The 22,449-nt window shown below is 44.3% G+C and overlaps 1 protein-coding gene across 2 annotated transcripts in view; it reads left to right on the top strand.

Annotated features, from left to right (window-relative positions):
• LOC129697034 (uncharacterized) overlaps nt 1–21,563 on the top strand; it is a 37,813-nt gene extending 16,250 nt beyond the window's left edge. Inside the window, exons 1-3 of one of the 2 annotated variants that reach the window (XR_008723438.1) lie at nt 4,840–6,609; nt 15,556–15,708; nt 21,056–21,562. Coding sequence is in view for 1 of the 2 variants with exons in the window: in XM_055635227.1 (XP_055491202.1) it covers nt 15,556–15,708; nt 21,056–21,490 (588 nt within the window). In the remaining variant the exon portion in view is untranslated. Of the gene's footprint in view, nt 1–4,839; nt 6,610–15,555; nt 15,709–21,055 lie in introns of those variants that run through there. The other variant, XM_055635227.1, reaches the window with a different exon arrangement.
• The last annotated feature ends 886 nt before the right edge of the window (nt 21,564–22,449 follow it).

Below are 22,449 nucleotides of genomic sequence, written 5' to 3'. Positions count from 1 at the left end.
ATAAATGCCCTGGGCCGGATGGTCTCCATCCCAGGGTCCTCAGGGAGGTGGCTCCAGAAATAATGGACACATTTGTGATCATTTTCCAATGTTCAATAGATTCAGGATCGGTTACAGTGGATTGGAGGATAGCTAATTGTAAATAAGCACACTGTACAATCTGGAGTTCAAGATCATCTTTAATCAGTACCCATATTATCAAAAGTATCAAAGGTATCAAAGATATTTTATTGGTCACATTCACATACACCTAGCTGTAGTGAAGTGAAATGCTTCTTGCTATTTTGCAGCACATAAAGAAGGAATACAGACATAACATTAATAAGAGTTTTAAACATAAAGAACATCCCCCCACAATGGTTCCCATTATGAGGGAAGGCACAAAGTCCAGTCCCCAACCCCAGTTCACCCATAATCGGGCCCATTGAGGCCTCCACAGTTGCCTCTACGGAGGCCCGATGTTCCAGGCCGTTCTCCCCGGGTGATGTTGCTCCGGCATCGGGAGAGTCCTCTTAGCGGCTTGGGAACCCTGGAACGGCCACTTCCGTATTATAGCGGTACAGCAGGTTCATCGTTACCGCTTCCAAGACTGACCAGTATAGGAAGTGGGTGTTCCCTACTGGAGTCCATGGCATTCCGAAGCTGACAGGGCCGCGTCGGTTGGTGCTCCGAGGCCCCCGATGTTAAAGTCGACGCTGCTGCCCGCGGTTGGCCGCTCCGCAGTCCCGCAGCTCGACGGTGTTGATCACGGCGGTCTCAGCATACCGGAGCTCCAGCGTGGCGACCCAGCGCGGCGACCCAGGCAAGGCATCGCCCGCTCCGCTCCGCGATAGCGCTCCAGCGCTGTGCCGCCACCGAAGCTGAAGGTGCTGGGCGGTCCCCGCCAGGAAAACGCCGCTCCACTCCCGCTGGGAGGCCGCAAGGACAGGTCGACGTTGCAGTCCGGGAAAAAAGCTGCCTCACTGACCAGGTAGGGACCTAGAAAATAGTTTCCCCCTTCCCCCCCACATAAAAAAGTCAAATTCCCCAACAAACATAGGACAAAATTCACTAAAAACGAATTAAAAAAAGTGAATTGAACGGACAGCTGCTGGTTAGCAGCCGTTCCCCATGATGGCTCCTCCTCTCGAGATCCCATGGACAGTTGTCGTGGTGCCTGCCACCAGTAAGTTGACAGGGCACTCCTGGCGAAATTACAGCGCTGCAGCTCAGTCCTTCATCAATATGAAGGCTGGACAGGAATTTCCAGGACGTTGGTGATTGTAGCTGTATACGCTACACCAGTCCTTGTTGATTCTTGATAGGCCGCCGTGATCATGTTCACGGTCCTGTCCGTCAGTCCAGATCTAGCATGATGGACTTATGGTTCAGAGACTATGTCTAGGACCACAGGGACCCATGGCTGTGTAGGCCAATCAGGTACTTCCAAGACACCTGATGCTGAGTCCATATGTATTTTGCATAGGACCCGACTGATGAGGCAGGAGGGGGAAAAATCATAGTAAACAATTTTCCCCAATTCAGCGAGAAGCGTCCATCGCTGCTGCCCCAGGTCTGGTTCCCAAGCGACATATGTTGGTAACTGGTGATTGAGTCTAGATGCAAATAGATCGATATCTGGTGTACCATATCGTATAGTAATATCACCATTTTTTTTTCTTTGTGTGGTCCAACAGCCATTCGGTGCTGTCATTAAATTATAATGACCAGGTGTCTGCCACTGTATTGAGCTTACCTGGTAGGTAAGTTGCTGATAGCCAAATATGTATGTTAACACACCATTGCCAGATTGTATTGGCCAGATTGACACATTAAATCGATTTTATTCCACCCATATGATTAATATATGCCACCACTGTGGTATTATCAATTTGTAGGCGCATTGTGAACAGTAGTCTTTTAGCCCATTAAATGCACCCAACATCTCTAAATAATTTATACCCAGTGTTTTTAGTAATGATGATTCCTAATGTTCCATCTACCACCAGTTCTGGATATAATGTTAGTAGCTCCCTAGCTCCCCAGCCATGAGCGCTGACCTCCGTTTGTAATGTGAATGAAGGGTTACTAATAATGATGGGGCTGGAACAATGCCAAATATTTCCCTTCCGCCATTGTAACTCCGAAATTGCTTTGGCTGGTAACTGCATAAGTCGATCAAAGTGACCTGCAAGGTGTTTTAGCGCTTACACTTTTGCCCTTTTTGAGCTTTAATAATGCAAGGTCCAAACTGAGTAGCTGGAAATGCTGCTACTAGTTTATTTTTTAACAATTAATTTTGTTGCAGGCTTCCAACAAATCTGCTGCTTTACTCTTTGGCAATGTTACAGACATGTGGATAATGCTAATTGTGAATCCCAGATAGTCCATAGATGTGGATTGCATCAACGTAGATTTATCTGGATGGATGACGGACCCCGGAGTTTCAAACCAATGTTTGGTAGCTAAACTGCTGATTTAGCTAGTTACTAGGTTTCCCCCACAATTGATATATCATTAAGATATGCCATGCCAATATGTTTTGTTTCCTAAGTATTGCCAAGGCCAGTTTTAATATCTTGGTGAACAGTCTTGGGCTGAAGTTTAACCCATTAGGCAACGCTATATATTGCCATGGTTGCCCATCCAGTTAAATTTTAGGTATCGACAATGATCCCTATGTATGGGCACTGAATAGTATGCATCTTTTAGATCAATGCATGCCATGAAGTATCTCTCTGAAACTAATTGTTTGGCAGTAACAATGTTTCCACAGTGGTAATAAACCTTCATGCCTCCCAAAACAAGTGTAACGTTTCCCCTGTTAGTACAGGTCCTACACCTTTTGTGTTCTGGAAGGAACCAGATACAGCTACCTTCCTGGTTGCCGGTGGTACATCCCCTTCCTCAGCTTCTGCCTCTTCTGCGGACGAGGCACAGGAGTGCGGGGTTGGCATGTTTTCCATGAGGGTCGCTCTGGGCCTTGGCCTAAAAAGGACCTTTGTGGTTGCTGCGCGGCCCTCATGCTTTCACCAGCGCTCTGGTGTTGATGCCTGCTGATGGCTGCATAGGGGTGCTGCCGTCTGAGGTGTGTGATCTGCCCATTGCTGATGACGCCCTCATGAGCCCGACGGCTTTAAACTCTTCGTCGAGCTCTTTTACTTGTTTAGACAAGTTTCCCCTCCAAACAGCAGTATCTGCAGTTGTGTTACAGCTGTAACACAACTGCAGATACTGCTGTTTCGCAAAACCCTGCAAATTTGGGGTTTAGTGTAGGTTTACTGCGCTCTCGGAAGCAATTGATTTCATACTGGGTATTGCGGAGCAATGCCAGTGTCCTGCTGAGTGTCCGTCATCTCTGTACCATCGACTGAATGAGCAAACAATGATATGCCTGCTGTCAGAAGTTTTAGAATCTTCTGTAGTTTGATCTCCTGGGTTCTTATGCCAGTCCCACTGTACCCTCAGATCGCATGTTTACTGCAGGCACTTTTAACAAAGTAAAGTTCACAGGTGGCATATACTTCTGCGTAGTTTCGTTAACTACCTGTTCCTGCAGAGGATGGAAGTACAGGTAGTCGATGCTGGCCGCCAGCTTGGTCTGCAATGGTACTCCTGATTCCGGTGATCCGCAAATTTGGTGACCACTCCCAGTAGCTCCTTAGGATCCTGCACCCCCAGCACACTGCTGTTTTCTTCAGCCACGTCCCCTTCTTCAGGACCAGCCCAGCCCTGGCCCACGATGCTCCCCTATGTCAAGGGAGATGCATTGTTTGACAGCCCTTGATAAGGTGCTGTTATGGGAGTGCAAAGACTCCCATAGTGAGCTTGTTCCATCTCCCGGAGCAAGTCATGTTGGAGCATTTGCTCCATCAACCGCTTACGCGGGAGAGGCGACACCTCTGCTGCACGCGGGCAGCGCGTCCTCCCGACCAGACTCATATGAGTATGATCGGCCGGGCCGACTCCTGCTGGGCTTTGCCCAGCCCACTGCGCTGATTCGAGCTGTACAGCTCACGGCGCTGGACTCGACTTAGCAGAGTTAAAGTCGGTAAGTGGACCTCAGCAACCGCTCAAGATGGTCACTTCCACTGCCCTTGTGCAGCACGTCCTCTTGGCCGGACTCCCCCGAGTCTATCGGCCGGACCGACTCTTGCTGTGCTTGCCTCCAGCCCGCTGCGCTGTTTTTAGTTGTACAGTTCGCAGCGCTGGGCTCAGCTGTGCTGAGTTTACCTGACTGTGGACCACAGGCTACGGTCCAGGTGCCGCTGGTCACCCCCAGCTGTTGGGCTGTCGGGACCTTCACAGTTCCCCGCAGCCATTGAAACGCGACCCGTTATTCTTCCCCTTGTCCATAGTGCTGAAACACAAAGCACAGCAAGGGGAAGAAATACGACCTTAGAATACATTTTCTTACCTCCTAGGTCCGTTTTTCAATTTTGCCATGGGAGCGCTCTTCCCCCGCCCGTCGCTGTTGCAATGTGCGAGACGATATGTTGCGCATACGTGCTGGCGGGGTCTTCACGTAGTCACTCACGTGACTCCGAAGTAAAATTAGTGCACATGGTATTGGGGGTAGGGTGCTGACATGGATAGAAAATTGGTTGGCAGACAGGAAGCAAAGAGTAGGAGTGAACGGGTCCTTTTCAGAATGGCAGACCGTGGCGAGTGGAGTGCCACAAGTCTTGGTGTTGGGGCCGCAACTGTTTATCATATATATTAATGATTTGGAAGAGGATAAATAAGAGCAGCACTAGCAAATTTGCAGATCAACTGGGGGGTAATGAAGAGGAAGTTAGGTTGCAGGGTGACCTCGACAGGTTGAGTGAGTGGGCAGATGCGTGGCAGGTGCAGTATCATATAGATAAATGTGAGGTTATCCACTTTGGTGGCAAAAACAAGGGTGCAGATTATTATCTCAATGGGGTTAGGTTAGGTAAGGGGGAGGTACAGCGAGACCTGGGCGTCCTTGTGCACCAGTCACTGAAAGTTGGCGTGCAGGTACAGCAGGCAGTGAAGAAAGCTAATGGAATGTTGGCCTTCATAACAAGAGGATTTCAGTATAGGAATAAAGAGGTTCTTCTGCAGTTGTATAGGGCTCTGGTGAGACCACATCTGGAGTATTGTGTACAGTTTTGGTCTCCTAATTTGAGGAAGGACATCCTTGTGATTGAGGCAGTGCAGCGTATGTTCACAAGATTGATCCCTGGGATGGCGGGACTCTCATATGAGGAAAGATTGAAAAGACTAGGCTTGTATTCACTGAAGTTTAGAAGGATGAGGATGGATCTTATAGAAACATATTAAATTATCAAAGGACTGGTCAAGCCAGATGCAGGAAAAATGCTCCCAATGTTGGGCGAGTCCAGAACCAGGGGCCACAGTCTTAGAATAAAGGGGAGGCCATTTAAGACTGAGGTGAGAAAAAACGTTTTCACACAGAGAGTTGTGAATTTGTGGAATTCCCTGCCACAGAGGGCAGTGGAGGCCAAATCACTGGATGGATTTAAGAGAGAGTTAGATAGAGCACTAGGGGCTAGTGGAATCAAGATATATGAGGAGAAGGCAGGCACGGGTTATTGATTGGCGATGATCACCCATGATCACAATGAATGGCGATGCTGGCAAGAAGGGCCGAATGGCCTTCTCCTGCATCTATTTTCTATGTTTTATTCTTGGTTAGCACAGACACGATGGACTGAATGGCTTCCTTCAATGTTGTGAATTGTTTTCAACACATGATTTATTTTTACAGCACTCACCCTTAGCTATGTGGTCAATGCTACATATCAGGAAGAAAGCCGTATGAAATAGCTGCAAAGATCACGAGGACTTTTTGGATTACGCTAAGATTTCCAGCAATTCCCTGGACATTGCCACTTACAGTATCTTCGTATTGATGCTTGAAACGAGGTTGTAAAATTTGCTCCGAATGCCTTCTAACAACTTTCTCAGTATTTAGGGCAGCACAGTGGAGCAGTTGGTAGAGCTGTTGCCTTCACAGCAACAGAGACCCCCAGTTCGATCCTGACCTCGGGTGCTAGTGTAGAGAGTGGATGAGAATGTGGGGAAAAGGAACTAGTATGCACAAGTGATCGATGGTCGTGGTGGGCCGAAGGGCCTGTTTCCATGCTCTAGATCTAAAACTAAGACTAAATCTGCCTCCGGCACACTGATTATCTGTCTCCATAGTCTGTTGTAAGTCAACGACTTTACAGGTCCTGCTTGCGGCATTCAGCCCTGGGATCATTTGTCAGACCTGTGTTTAGTTGTGGCAGAAGGTTCACACAGACGTACATGCACCTGACACTTAAACTGCACTTTAACAGGACAATGCTTCCTAATATAATCAGTGCAGTTGAATTATGGTTTCAAGCCACGTATTTATCCTTTCACTATGACAAAGAGTATGACACTATGACATTTGAAATTCTTAAGGCCTCGTTTAAAGCCCACTCAGAAATTTACATAAATAGAAATTTGTCAGCACAGTTCTCGGGTGCAGTGTCAACATTTAGTACCACTCAAATTATAATTCCACACACTGTCATTCACTCACATTTCTTCCACTCAGCTGAGGGATGAAGGCTGCACTGTTAGTCAACTCTAAGCCCACAAGCCATAGAGCAGGTGAGTGTTTCAATAAATGTTTAGTCTGATGTAAATTACTTTATAATTACCATTTTGTTTGTGGTTTAGTGTGGCTGGATCACGTTGATGCTGTCTTGTGCAATATGTTTATGTGCTTAATTTCAAAGTATAGATGAAAGGCCAGTGGCTCAAACTATAAATTATAGTCACAGAGACATACAGTGTCATAACTGAACCTTCGGCCCAACTTTTCCATGCTGACTAATCTAAGCTAGTCCTATTTTTCCGCATTTGATTCATATCCCTCTAAACCTTTCCTATCCATGTACCTGCCCAAGTGTCTTTTAAATGTTGTTATTGTACCTGCCTCAACTACCTCTTCTTGCAGCTCATTCCATATACGCACCAACCTCTGGGTGAAAATGTTGCCCCTCAGGTTCCTATTAAATCTTTCTCCTCTCACCTTTACACCGATGTACACCATATCAACTGTATTATCGTTATCAACTCTCTTTGTTAGTTATAGAACAAGATAGTACAGGAGCAGGCCCTTCAGCCCACAATGGCTGTGCCGAACATGATGCCATTTTAAACTAATGTCTTCCATATCCCTCCATTCCCTGCATATCCACTTACCTATCTGAAAGCTTCTTAAAAGCTTCTATTGTATCTGCCTACACCACTGCCCCTGGCAGTGCGTTCTAGGCACCGAACACATTCTGTGTTAAAAACTTGCCCGATACATCTCTTTAAAAACTTTCTCACTCTCTCTTAAAGCTACGCACTCTAGTCTTTGATGTTTCTATCCCAGGAAAAAAGTTTATCAAAAAACTCTATTAAATTGGTTAAACTAGATTTGCCCTGAATAAAACAATTTTCCTCGGGAAACTACTAATCCTGCCCTGATAAAATCTTCATCAAAGCATTTCCACCCTTTGAGGTTAATCGCCCCAGTCTGTAGTTGCTGGGCTTATCTACCCTCTGTTTATAGAACGGTTTGTAACATTTCCCACTCTTCGTTTTTATGGCATCAACTCCTGCATCCAAATCGCATTGAAACTTTGCGATCTGGGTTTACATGGGAAAATGTGCAATCTCTACACATGCCGTACTGGAGATCAGGATTGTACTTTGCTGCAGCTGCAAGGAAGCAGCTCTAGTGTCAAAATACACATTGAATATAGACCTATAGTTAGATCTTTAAAAGAAAACTTATAAATGTAAAAACAAAACACAAAGATAAAAAGACAAAAAGAAAAGGAAAAAAGGGAAAAACAAAACCCCCCTAAACTAAAGGAAAAAATAAATTAATAATAATAAAATAAGAATAAAAATAAAATAAATAAATAAAACTAAGCAAGGCAAAACAGAATCTGAACTGAGAATGTCAACAATTTAAGTCTGTTTGGCGTCAAGTCCATCTACATCAACTGGAAATATCTCGGGAAAGTGTGGAAAGGCTTGATCCCACCCTGGGCTGCAGAGGTCGGCATAGTGGCACAACCAGCAGAACGCTTCTTTGCAGCTCCAGTGACCCGGGTTCAATCCCAACCTCGGGTGCTGCCTCTGTGGAGATTGCATGTCCTCCCTATGACAGTTTCATCCAGGCTCTGGTTTCCTCCTACATCCCAAAAACCAGTGGGTTAGTGGGTTAAACAGCCATTGCACATTGCCATAGTTTGTAGGTGTTAATGGAATCTGGGAGGTTTTTGACGAGGTGTCGGAGGAATAAAAAATGGGATAAATATAGGTTTCTGCGCTGGGCAATTTTGATTTAGATATTGCATCTCTGTGTGTCAGGTAGTGGTCTTTTTATGTCAATGGTTCCTTCATCCTTCACCACCAAGAGTCCTGATGCATGTTCAGGCACTGGTGGGCTCAGAAGAGTCACAGGGGTATTCTGAAGGGCTGAAACGAGAATGATTATGTGGGGAGCCGACCAGGGAAGTTACTTGGCTTTGAAGGTGAACTTGGTCAGGCAAAATTTTGTTTCTCGGCTCCATCATTATGTATGAGCTGTTTCTGTTGCTGATAAAAGTTAAGATCTTCCTTTGAACATGCCAGATTTTTTTTTTAATGAGTGTTGCATTTTATACTGGCAGATGAACCAAATTCCTGGAACACTGTTTAAAAAGCAATTGAGAAAGCTGGTTCAGAGCCTTTTTCTTTAACTTTGAACTGTGGGCGATTTGTGAAAAGCTAAGCAATGGGTCTGCTTCCATGAGGAGCTGCTCAGAATTAGAATAAAAATGTACCGAGCCAGTACTTGGAAATTCAGTGAAGGGAGCACTGAGAGACTTCAAGAGATTGAAACAACCTGACATTTTACAGAATGTAGAAACAAAAAAATTCAGATGCTGGTTAAGACTTGAGTGGTAGGGACACAAAGTGCTGGAGTTACTCAGAAGGTCAGGCATCAACTCTGGAGAACGTGGATATGTGAATTTTCGGGTCGAGTCTGATCAGGACCCCTCTTCAGACCCAACTCGAAACATCACCTATCCATGTTCTCCAGATATGCTGCCTGACCCGCTGAGTTACTCCAGCACTTTGTGCCCTTTAGTGACATTTTACAGGTGGAATTTAACCGAGAAGTGTGAAGCAATACATTCTGGTAGGAATAATGAGGTGAGACACATTAAATAATACAATATAATAAGATAAGCAGCAGCAGAGAGATGGAGGTGCACAGAAAACCTTGAAGATAAAATCTTGAGTGGAGAGCCACTAAAGCATTGGCTTTACAGGACAAGGGGTCACAGCTTAAGGATAAGGGGGAAATCCTTTAAAACCGAGATGAGAAGAACTTTTTTCACACAGAGAGTGGTGAATCTCTGGAACTCTCTGCCACAGAGGGTAGTTGAGGCCAGTTCATTGGCTATATTTAAGAGGGAGTTAGATGTGGCCCTTGTGGCTAAGGGGATCAGGGGGTATGGAGAGAAGGCAGGTACAGGATACTGAGTTGGATGATCAGCCATGATCATATTGAATGGCGGTGCAGGCTCGAAGGGCCGAATGGCCTACTCCTGCACCTAATTTCTATGTTTCTATGTTTCTATGTTTACGAAAGGAAATAGACCATAGAAGGAAGGAACGTGAGCATAACCATTCTAAGTCACTTGGGAGGCTTGAACTTCAATACTGTATTCTGATCAGGTCACCACACACTAGGAATGATGCTGAGGAATCAAATGAGAAAGCAAATGGCATGTTGGCCTTCATAACAAGAGGAGCTGTGTATATGAGCAAAGAGGTCCTTCTGCAGTTGTACAGGCCCCTAGTGAGACCACACCTGGAGTATTGTTTGCAGTTTTGGTCTCCCAATTTGAGGAAGGGCATATTTTCTATTGAGGGAATGCAGCGTAGGTTCACAAGGTTAATTCCCGGGATGGCGGGACTGTCATATGTTGATAGAATGGAGCGGCTGGGCTTGTATACTCTGGAATTTAGAAGGATGAGAGGATATCTTATTGAAACATATAAGATTATTAAGGGTTTGGACACACTAGAGGCAGGAAACATGTTCCCGATGTTGGGAGAGTCCCGAACCAGGGGCCACAGTTAAAGAATAAGGGGTAAGCCATTTAGAACGGAGAAAAACATTTTCACACCGAGAGTTGGGAATCTGTAGAATTCTCTGCCTCAGGTGGAGGCTGGTTCTCTGGATGCTTTCAAGAGAGAGCTAGACAGAGCTCTTAAAGATAGCGGAATCAAGGGATATGGGGAGAAGGCAGGAACGTGGTACTGATTGTGGATGATCAGCCATGATCACATTGAATGGTGATGCTGGCTCGAGGGGCCGAATGGCCTACTCCTGCACCTATTGTCTATTATCTATTGAAGAGATGCTGAGAGAGAGTTACAAGAAGGACCAGTTATGTGGGAAGTCTGACAAAACTGAGTTTGTTCAAAGGGACAGTCACCATCAAAGATTATAAAGCTGAGCTCTGCTCTTTAATCTTTGGTCACCATGGTGGCTGATTGGTGGCCACGTTGGCGTTACGTATGTACAGTGCATGAATTACAATCCTTTCACAATAGCAACGCGATTAGCAAAGGGAGCTGTCTCTTTATCAACTTCTTCGATGCTTTCTTTTAAGCTTGCATACAAATACAAACCTACCTACACAGATGTATGGATAAGACGGAGATACATTGTTATGAACCAATGCAGGCAAAAGGGACCAACCCAGAATGTGGGCCAAAAGGTCTGTTTCTGCGCTGCACAGCTCTATGTCTCTATGACAACATCTCATCACTTCAGGAGATCACTCGTCCAAAGTGTCCAATATGATAGTTCCTCAACCCTGTACTGCCTGTTTGTATCCCCTATCAGGACAGCCCTAGTAGGCCTACTGCTCCTGCCTGCTCCTGTCCCAGTGAAGTTATCTCCTCATACCTCAAACCTATCTTATGCCTCCTTCTCCAGTCCCTTCCCACCTATGACTCTATTGTTCAGAATTAAATATGTGAGTTCAGGATTAACGTTTTCACTGGTGGTTATAAAGTTATAGTCATGAAGAGTGGAAACAGGGCATTCTGCCCAACCTACCGTTGCCAACCAGCCCCAATGCACTTGTCCCACTGGCTTGCATTTTGCCCATGTCTCTCTAAACCTATCCTATCCATATACTTCCCTCATTTTTTTCAAACATTGTTATCGTACCTGACTCAACTATACCCTCCTGCAGTTCGTTCCAGATGCTTAGCACCCTTTGTGTAAAAAGGTTGCCCCTCAGGTTCTTATTAAATCTTTCCCCTCTCACAAACTTACGTATGTGCTTTGCTTTTGATTCCCCTTTTCTGGGGAAGACTGCATTTACTCTATCTATTCCTCTTATGATCGTATACACCTCTATAAGATCACCCCTCATCCTCCTGCACTCCAAGGAATGAAGTCCTAGCCTGCTCAACCTCTCTCTACAGTCCAGGCCGTCTATTCTGGCAACATCCCCAAAATCTTTGTTGCACCCTTTCCAGCTGAACACCATCTTTCCGATAACAGGGTGACCAAAACTGAACAGAATACTCTAAATGTTGCTTCACCAAATGTCTTGAACAACAGTAATATGACCTCCCAACTTTATACTCAGTACTCTGACTGATGAAGTCTCATGTGTTGAATGCCTTCTTGACCACCCTATCTACGTATGATGACACTTTCAAGATCTATATATCTACACACCTAAATCCATCTGTTCTTCAACACACCTCAGAGCCCTGCCATTTACTGCACATGTCCTGCCCCGGTTAGACCTCCAAAAATACAACATCTCACACTTCTTTGTATCAATGTTGATACAGAGATATCAACCAGTATCAACTCCATCAACCATTCCCTAGCCCACCTGCCCAAACAATGAAGATCCTGCTGCGATTTTTGACAACCATCTTCGCTATATAACAAGACCACCTACATTATTGCCATCTGCAAACTTACTAATTGTGTACGTTCTCATCCGAATCATTGATTAGATGATAAACAGCTATGGTTCCATTACCGGACCCTAAGGCAGACCATTACTCACAGGCCTCCAATCCAAAAACAAGCCTTCCAATATCACCCTCTGCTTGTTCCATTAAGCCAATTTTCTATCCAGTCGACTGTTTCCTTGGATCGCATGCAATCTAATTGTGCCATCTTAGCTGAAATTAAGTAGAAAATAATTAATTATGTAAACAAGTTGTCAGTGAGTTAAATCAATTCAGAACAGCAATGCTGTTTACAGAGGAGAGGGACTCTACAATGATCAGACTTCAATAAATGAGATGAGAGGTTTTCTTATAGTGGTTAATATTACGTAATCAGATTTGCATTTTTTTTAATTGCTTCGTGTCGTAGGAAAAATAAGAAGCTTTATGAGATTTGTCAGTCTAAATCTGCCTCACCAATACAACCAGGGCATAGTTAAGTCACAAAAACAGGTTCAGAAAAATTCACCATTGATCAGTTTGGCAATAAATCCATCGGATATATTGATCCCAAACAAATAGAAGCAGTTTATTAAGGAACTGCAGATGCTGGAAAATCAAAGATAGACAAAAGTGCTGGAGAAACTCAGCGGATTTCGGGCTGAAACCCTTCTTCAGTCTGAAGAAGGTTTTCGGCCTGAAACATAGCCTATTTCCTTCGCTCCATAGATGCTGCTGCACCCGCTGAGTTTCTCCAGCACTTTTGTCTACCTTAGGAGCAGTTTATATTTGTTGATCCCATTTTATGGCTGATTGCTATTTGGTGTGTGGACAACACTGTTTCATTCTCATCCATCTCTTTCCTCTCCCCTCACGTAAACTTTCTCCATTCCACAAGAGACTGATTATGATGCTGATCATGAATCATCATTGGCATTCCTTGCTGATGCTGAAGAATTAGCACTTCATGAAAACTATGTGGACACTATAACTTCCCACAACACTCTTGCATAGTCTCCATTTTATTTTGATGCAATCCAACTGAATCTTAGATTATAGAAGGAATTTCAAATGAGTAATAATACAATATGATACGATAAAACTTTATTCATCACAGGAGGGAAATTGGTCTGCCGACAGTTAAAGCACACAATGTACGCAAAAACTTGAAATTAACAGTGCAAAAAAAAGCATGTTGTCTGGCTGCCATGTGCACAGTGTCTTCACCGGCACGAACGAACAAACAAACACACACAGACTTATCCCGTGGGCAGAGTATTCTAAACTAGAGTGCCCCTCCCCCAAACCAGGTCCCCCTTTGTTCACCCACTGTCCCTCACGGCGGTCCTCCCCACGCCGGGTTCCCATTGTCTTACCTTCCCCCCTCATGCTCCAGCTCCACTGAGGCTCCCGCTGTTGCCGAGGCTCCCGTTGCTGCTGAGGCCCCTTCACCGCTGAGGCTCCCTTTGCCGTTGAGGCTGCAGCTGCCACCGAGTCTCCCGCTTCCGCTGTTGAAGATCCTATTGCTGCCGCTGAGGCTCCTCCGACCCAGGCAGGCCTCATCACCCAGCTGCTCCGTAGTCCCCAGGGAAGGCCTGTGGGGCGAGCCGGGCCTACCAGGTCACATTCCGCTCTTCGGTCGTCGGTGGGACAATTGTTCCGCGGGTGGATTGGGCCCACACGACACTTCCACCGCATGCGCGGCTCCCCGAGACACTGGGTGCCATACTGCTATTTGGGAGACATTTTAAATTACATTTGTTTGATTATTTTCTACTTTTTTAATACTAGTGGTCTTTTCGTGGGACTATTCACTCTGTTGTATATTATGTAGGTTATGCAAGGTTTTGAATCATTACACTACTGTCATTGAATCTATGATTGTGTTTGCAGTCATGTCCGGATGATGTCTCCTTCTCAATTATGCACCGTGGAGTGTATTGTTTTCATGACTCTTTTAGCTATAATTTGAGATATTGCTCAAACACAAATCAAACTATTGATCTTTGCACAAGACACTGGAATCTTGAGCAAATAACAAACTGCTGGAGGACCTGTTTACGAGATATATTAATGGTTTGGAAGAGGGAATTAGGAGCAACACTAGCAAGTTTGCAGATGACACAAAGCTGGGTGGCAGTGTTAGCTGTGAAGAGGATGTTAGGAGGTTGCAGGGTGACCTGGACAGGTTGAGTGAGTGGGCAGATGCGTGGCAGATGCAGTATAATATAGATAAATGTGAGGTTATCCACTTTGGCGGCATAAACGAGGGGGCAGATTATTTTCTCAATGGGGTTAGGTTAGGTTAGGGGGAGGTGCAGCAAGACCTGGGCGTCCTTGTACACCGGTCACTGAAAGTTGGCTTACAGGTACAGCAGGCAGTGAAGAAAGCTAATGGAATGTTGGCCTTCATAATAAGAGGATTTCAGTATTGGAGTAAAGAGGTTCTTCTGCAGTTGTATAGGGCGCTGGTGAGACCACATCTGGAGTATTATGTACAGTTTTAGTCATCTAATTCGAGGAAGGACATCCTTGTGATTGAAGCAGTGCAGCGTAGGTTCACGAGATTCATCCCTGGGCTGGCGGGACTGTCATATGAGGAAAGATTGAAAAGACTAGGCTTGTATTCACTGGAGTTTAGAAGGATGAGGGGGATCTTATAGAAACATATAAAATTATAAAAGGACTAGACAAGCTAGATGCAGGAAAAATGTTGGGCGAGTCCAGAACCAGGGGCCACTGTCTGAGAATAAAGGGGAGGTCATTTAAGACTGAGGTGAGAAAAATCGTTTTCACCCAGAGAGTTGTGAATATATGGAATTCCCTGCCACAGAGGGCAGTGGAGGCCATGTCACTGGATAGATTTAAGAGAGAGTTAGATAGAGCTCTAGGGGCTAGTGGAGTCAAGGGATAAGGGGAGAAGGCAGGCACGGGTTATTAATAGGGGACGATCAGCCATGATCACAATGAATGGCGGTGCTGGCTTGAAGGGCCAAATGGCCTCCTCCTGCACCTAGTTTCTATGTTTCTATGTTTCTATGACCTCAACGGATCAGGCAGCATTTGTGGAGGGAAATGGACAGACGATGTTTCGGACTGGGACCCTTCTTTGTCTGAGACTCTTATTCCTCTGAAGAAGGGTCCCAACCTGAAACGTCGTCTGTGCCCATTTCCCTCCACAGATGCTGCCTGACCCGCTGAGTTCCTTAAGCAGTTTTTTTTTCACTTCTCATCTTTAAGTGGTGAGCAACTAGAGAGCAGTCCTGAACTACTATCTACCTCATTGGTGACCCTCGGACTATCTTTGACTGGACTTTACTGGCTTTACCTGGCACTAAACATTATTCCCTTATCGTGTATCTATAAACTGTAAATGAATGGATTGTAATTATGTATTGTCTTTCCGCTGACTGGTAAGCATGCAACAAAAGCTTTTCAGTGTACATCGGTACATGTGACAATAAAATAAACTGAACTGGACTGATTTTAGTATCACCAACGATTTAGTGAAAAGAAGGTAAGATGCATGACCTAATTTAATTTCCAGTGTATTTAAATTTATTGATCACACAGGTCCACATTAATGAAACAGTCAAGCCCTTGGCCTTCTCGTTTGTGCCAACCATTCGAAGACTCCCTGGTCACGTTCAAATAGTCGATACCAGATTCTCTCACCAGCCCGGAAAACAGCGAAGCCCTGTGACCAGTTCAGCAGTGATGAATGAGGTAACATCTTTAGTTTCAATATTGCTGCATTTACTTTTCCATTGAAGAATTTCTTCCGACATGAATAGAAAAGAAAACTCAGCACAACACTAACACATCACTAACACATCACTTCCCTGCCAAAATAGAAATCTCCAAATATCCACGTAATGTGTACATCTCAGCAATCAGGAGACTTGAAGCCTATTGACTGCTGTTTCAAAAATAATTATGTAGCATGTCTAAACTTTTTTTAAAGGGTGTTGTCCACAATCACGTGAGTTGTCCTTTTACTCTTATTTCAATATCTCCTCCAACAAGCCATTGATATGACCATTCGCTGGGAAGAGAAGTCAAATACTAACGGCCGCAATGCATTCACTTCTCGGAAATTGCCTGTAATTATAATTGGCCCATTTCTGTGATAGACCAGCAAAAATGTATGTACGAGTCAGATTCTATATTCAACCTGTAACTCAGTTAAACATAACATGTGACTGACCACCGGAAAATAAACTTGAACATTACCAGAGTTGGCACAACATGTGCTATCCTCACATAAGAAAATATTTAACCTTGGATTTTTTTCAATTGTTGCCTTCCTCCTGATGGCTTACATTTCCATTTCCATCCTGGAGTCCATCTATTATGATGCATTTCCACAAAGCTAGATAATAAAACCAGCACTGTAGTTGTCAATTTTAGATCTGCCTCTTTCTGTGCAACAAATCTGCCTAATTCTGTAGTAAACAACCTTGACATTGCCCTGAAACAGACACAAAGTACTGGAGTAACTCAGTGGGAGAGGCAGCATGGATAGGTGACTATCTGTGTCGGAAACCTTCTTAACACTAATTGTGCAGAGTTGTGGGTGATGATGAGGGGGGGGGGGGGGGGGGGGGGGGGAGAGAAAGCTGGAAGAGAGGAGGAGGCTAGACAAAATATGGCAGCTAATAGATGAAGGTTGATAGGTAGATGGCTGGATGAAGGCTAGAGATAAAAACACATACATTGTAGAATAATTATGTAGCGTGTCTAAACTTTTTTGAAGATAGATTCTCATAGTTAGACTTGTTTCTGTACATGCCAGTTCAAAAATGTTTTGCCTGCAATGTTATTTGAACTGTGGATATGGAGATTATGGAAAGCGTGCAGAGTGATGCCTGGATTTAGGGGCTATTAGGTACAGGAAGAGGTCGGACAGCCTTGATTTGTTTTCTCCGGAATGCCAGACATCACAGGGAGACCTGATGGAAGTGTATCAAATTGTGAGAGGCAGCGGTAGGGTAGACAATCAGAACCTTTTGTCCCAGGATGGAAAAATCAAATACTCAGGGACATAGCATTAAAGTGAGAGCGACACCATTTAAAGGATAAGTCTTCTGCACAGAAAGCATTGCTGGTTGAGCGCCGACGTTGAAGCAGATACAATAGTGGGATTTAAGAGACTTTTGGTTAGGTATCTGAATATGCAGGGAACCAAGGGATATGGATGTTTAGAATATGGATTGTGTGCAGGTAGATAAGATGTTCTTTTGGCATCATGTTCGGCACTGACATTGTAGGCCGAACTGTTATATATTCTATGTTTTATGTGCAAACTGTGATCTGGTGATATCATGGGAAGCACTGTTGGTTATCAGGCAACAAAAATAAACATGATATACAATGCATCACTTTATCTTCCAATCGTGTATTCTAATGGTTAAATACAATAAGGAAGGTCTGGGGCGGAAGATGCATTATTGTGGGCGAATTCAATATCAAAATAAGGCACAGAAAGAGAAAAATAGGAAAGAAAGGAATAAAGAGAGTGCAAGACAAAATGAAAAACCAGGAAGGCAAAAGCTTATCTTAGTGACCTCGCAGGTGTCCTCATGGTTTACTGGTCCCTTCGTTAGCTTAAGCATTCTTCTTAAACATCTGCTTTTCCTAAGCATGCTACTAATTTAGCCTGAAAACTCCGTTTTAGCTGACATAGCTGAACATTACACCAGATGCCTTAAATTGTAAGTATTGTAAGTATTGTAAAAGTTTTCTCAACAAAGTGTACCTGGGATGAAGGGGTTGGCAGATGAAGAAAGGCTGAGTGGTTTGACATAACACTCATCAATAGTTAGAAGAACAAGAGATGATTTGATTCAACCATGGAAAGTTCTGAAAGGGATTGGCTGGGTGGATGTTGAGATTTCTGCTCGTAGGATTACCAGGGATAAGTGAGCAATGTTTCAGGATAAGAATAGAATAGTTTCTTTATTGTCATTGTAACATGAACCATGTACAACGAAATTTAAAAATGTCAGCCAGTCAGTGCACCATTCAAACATTTCTAAAAGCTAACGATACATACAAGATAAAATATTAAAAGATAAACAACTAAATAAATATCATGAAAATAGCACGCATAAACACCCAACCCTCCATCCTTCTGTCGATTTCACAGTGTACCACAGTCCATTAGTATGTATCGCCCCTGCGTTCCTTGGCGGCTACATTTAGTGCTTTTATAGCAGTGGGGTAAAAACTGTTTTTTAGTCTGTTCGTCCTTGTCCTTGTAGATCTGTACCGTCTGCCTGACGGCAACAGTTCAAACAGGGAGTGTCCGGGGTGGGAAATGTCCTTTATGATGCTCTGGGATTTTTTGGTGCAGCGGGAACTGTGTAAGTCCTCCAAGGTAAGGAGAGGGCAGCAAAGGAAAGGGGTCGCTCAATTAAATTAGACATAGGTTTGTGGCTCAATGGAAGTTTCTACCCAAGAGAGCTGTGCTCACTGAGTATATTCAAAGGCCTGGGATTGACAAAATGTGTAGGAAGGATTGCAGATGCTGGTTGAAACCGAAGATAAACACAAAATGCTGGATTAACTCAGCGGGTCAGGCAGCATTACTGGATAAAATGAATAGGCGACGTTTCGGGTTGAGATCCTTCTTCAGACTGAGAGTCATCAGTGCTGGCAGTGTACATTTTCATACCTTTATGCCCCTGTCCCACTTAGGAAACCTGAACGGAAACCTCTAGAGACTTTGGTGCCCCAGCCAAGGTTTCCGTACGGTTCCCGGAGGTTTTTGTCAGTCTCCCTACCTGCTTCCACTACCTGCAACCTCCGGCAACCACCTGCAACCTCTGGGAACTGCACAGAAACCTTGGGTGGGGCGCAAAGTCTCCAGAGGTTTCCGTTCAGGTTTCCTAAATGGGACAGGGGCATTAGTTTCCTTGTTTGCCTCTCCCGTGATCCTCAGTCTGAAGAAGGGCCTCGACCCAAAAATGTCACCTGTTCCTGTTCTCCAGTGATGCAGCCTGACGCGCTGAGTTACTCCAGCATTTTGTGTCTATGCCTGAGGTTAACAGATCTTTGAACTCGAGGCGGCATGGGAAGAGACTGGGCAAGCAGTATTGACGCCTAGATTGGATAAGCGGTGATCTTATTGAACAGGCATTTGGGGTCAAGGAGCAACTCCTGCTCCTTTTTCTAATATTCTTGTGAAGGACCCTAGTGCCCATGTACATGAAATGTTGAACATTGGACACACAAGAGACTGCAAATGCTGGAATCTTGAACGAAAAGCATAGTCCTGGAGGAACTCAGTAGGTCAGGCAACATCTGTGGAGTACAATGGTTATGCTTTGGGTTGGGATGCGTCTTCATTGAAAGTTAACATGTAAGTTCAGTAAGCAATTAGGAAGGTGAATGGAAGATGGTTTTCATTACAAGACCATTCAAGTACAAGAGTGTTTTGCTTCCACGACATAGAGCCCTGGTAAGATTACATCTGGAGTATTGTGTGCAGCCTGGCTCCCGAACTGCCCTTGGGATTGAGTGAGATTAATGAAGGTTCAGCTGATCAATTTCTTGGATGGTCGGGTTTGTTTCACGTGAAGAGCTGTGTCGTGCGGTGGTATAATGGTACAGCTGATGCCTCATGGATCCAGAGCCCCAGATTCAATCTTGCCCTCAACTGCTGTCTGTGTGCTGTTTACACATTTTCCCAGCGACTGCTTAGGTTTCCTCTGGATGCTCTGGCTTACTCCCACATCCCAAGGACATGCTGGGTAAGAGGTTAATTGCCCACTGCACATGGTCTCCGATGTATTTGGTGGAATTGATGGGAATGTGGTGAAAATAGATAAGAGGGAAAATGAGTGGAGGACGTAACTGCTGTGTATGCTGCCATCTATTCAATGGGGTGAATGGACACCTTCTAGTGAATCCATCTACTCTCTAGATTTCAGTAATATGAGATTTTAAAAAGTACAATATTCTGGGGTTTAAAAAGGATAAATGCAGAGTTGGTTTCCCCGGTTGAGAGAGTCGTAAAATTATAGTCATTAAGCACGGAAAAAGGCCCTTTGGCCCAACTTGCCATGCTGAATAAAATATCCCTTATAAAAGTCCCATCTGCCTGCATTTGGATCATATAAGATCATAAGACATAGAAGCAAAATTAGGCCAATTCAGCCCATCAGGTGTGCACTGCCATTCAATCATGTCTATCAATCTCCACTTTAAAAACACCCAATGACTTGGCTTCCAAAGATCAATTCCGCAGATCAATTCCACAGATTCGCCATCCTCTGGCTAAATACATTCCTCCTCATCTCATTCTAAAGTACCTCCTTTTTATTTTATCGTGTCCTCTGGACACACTTTCTCACTACTGGAAACATTCTCTCCACATTCACTCTAAGCCTTTCATTATTCGGTAGGTAGGTTGGAATGAATGAGACACCCCCCCCCCCCCCCCCCCCCCCCCCTTCCATCCCCCCCACCCCACCCGCCCCCCACTCCTTCTAATGTCTAGTGAGTGCAAACCCAGAGCCATCAAACACTGCCCTAAATATTTCCTATCCATGCACCTGTCCAAATTTCTTTAAAACATTAAATGTTCAAAACCAATGATCAAAGTTTCAAAATAAGGGGGTTGACCATTCTGGGAAGAGATGAGGAGAAGTATGAAGAAGGATCGTGACCTGAAACGTCATCCATCCTTTTCCTCCAGTGATGCTGCCAGGCCTGCTGAGTTACCCCAGCACTGTGTGTATTGTCATTATAAACCAGCATCTGCAGTTCCTTTCTACTGATAGATGAGGAGATGTTGGGTGTGGAGGCTCTGTGAGGGCTCCTAACCAGCTCAGATATGCGTGGCCATGCAATGACATGGGCGCTTATCACATTGGAGCCCTGCTAGCTGGTTGACTTGGAAAATGCAAGCCCTATCCTTCAGAGGAAAGAAATAGACTTGCTTTTACATGAATCATCTTATCCCCTTAACTTGTATTATTGTGCCCGTGGATGTGTTGTTATTTCCCCAGGAACCGATCGTGTAATTAACTGCTATTTTTAACTGACCTTTTGAAAATCTTCTTTGCAGGCTTTGTGCATCACTGAAGAAGAACCCTCTCGAGATGTTGGAGTGGAAGAGGGCATTGTACAAGGAGCTTCAAACCAATGTTGGTTCAATAATGAAGGAACGCCTGCATCTGCCGACGAAGCTTCACAAATCCAGGGGATTTTCAAGGCTGAACTCGTCTTTCTGACAGGCTCATGTGGAAGCGATGGTGATTGCTTCTCTGGAGAAGATGGAGCAGACCTCTCAGCAAGGACGTTGCCTCCGTTGTATTTGCATCAAAATCCTTTAATCGATGACAAAGGCACTTCTGTTGGACCGAATGTTATTGGGGATGAATCGAAGGTTCTTTTGTTTCAAGATACTGAGGAGAAGCTGGACGGGACTTTGCAGGGATCTCTCTTTCAGGCAAGAGAAGTGTACTTTTACTCACTCAAGCTTAGTAATTCTTTTGAATAGAATCTGATGTCGGATTGCTCCATTGTAGAACTGGAAACTATGGCATATAACCCGTGAATCAATAAGAAAACCTGTCATAACCAGATACAGGAATAACATCCTTCGAAATGTGACAGATTTTTAAGAAAAATAATTTGTTGCCATTGCCTGTTTCCAACAGCTTTCATACACTGTACATCATGAACAGAAATTATGTTGATATCAAGCTGCCGTCTTTTATTCCAACTTGCAAGTAGACCTCCAAGTGCAAAGGTCTTGGTAAACCTGGTGTACAGTAGAAACATAAACAATAGGTGCAGGAGGAGGCCATTTGGTCCTTCGAGCCAGCACTGCCATTCATTGTGATCATGGCTGAGCATGACTAGTAAATAGTTGTGGATGGAATAAGACGCTAGAGGATGTAACATTGGGGATAATGTACATAAATAGTCAATATTACTTGGAAGAATGGATATTACTTGGAAGATGGATATGCAATGGAAGACATTTAAAGGCTGCATGGATGAACTACAAAAAATGTTCATACCAGTTTGGCAAAAGAATAAATCAGGGAAGGTAGTACATCCATGGATAACAAGGGAAATCAGGGATAGTATCAAAGCAAAGGATGATGCGTACAAATTAGCCAGAAAAAGCAGCATACCGGAGGACTGGGAGAAATTCAAAGACCAGCAGAGGAGGACAAAGGGCTTAATTAGGAAAGGGAAAGTAGATTATGAAAGAAAACTGGCAGGGAACATAAAAACTGACTGCAAAAGTTTTTATAGATATGTGAAAAGAAAGAGATTAGTTTGAACAAATGTAGGTCCCTTGCAGTCAGAAACAGGTGAGTTGATCATGGGGTACAAGGATATGGTGGACCAATTGAATAACTACTTTGGTTCCGTCTTCACTAAGGAAGACATAAATAATTTGCCGGAAATAGCAGGGGACCGTGGGTCAAAGGAGTTGGAGGAATT

The sequence above is a fragment of the Leucoraja erinacea genome, chromosome 5 (assembly GCF_028641065.1).
Source record: "Leucoraja erinacea ecotype New England chromosome 5, Leri_hhj_1, whole genome shotgun sequence".
Lineage (NCBI taxonomy): Eukaryota > Metazoa > Chordata > Chondrichthyes > Rajiformes > Rajidae > Leucoraja > Leucoraja erinaceus.
The sequence above is the reverse complement of the archived record's forward strand: the minus strand, read 5'-3'. Positions and strand labels throughout refer to the sequence as shown.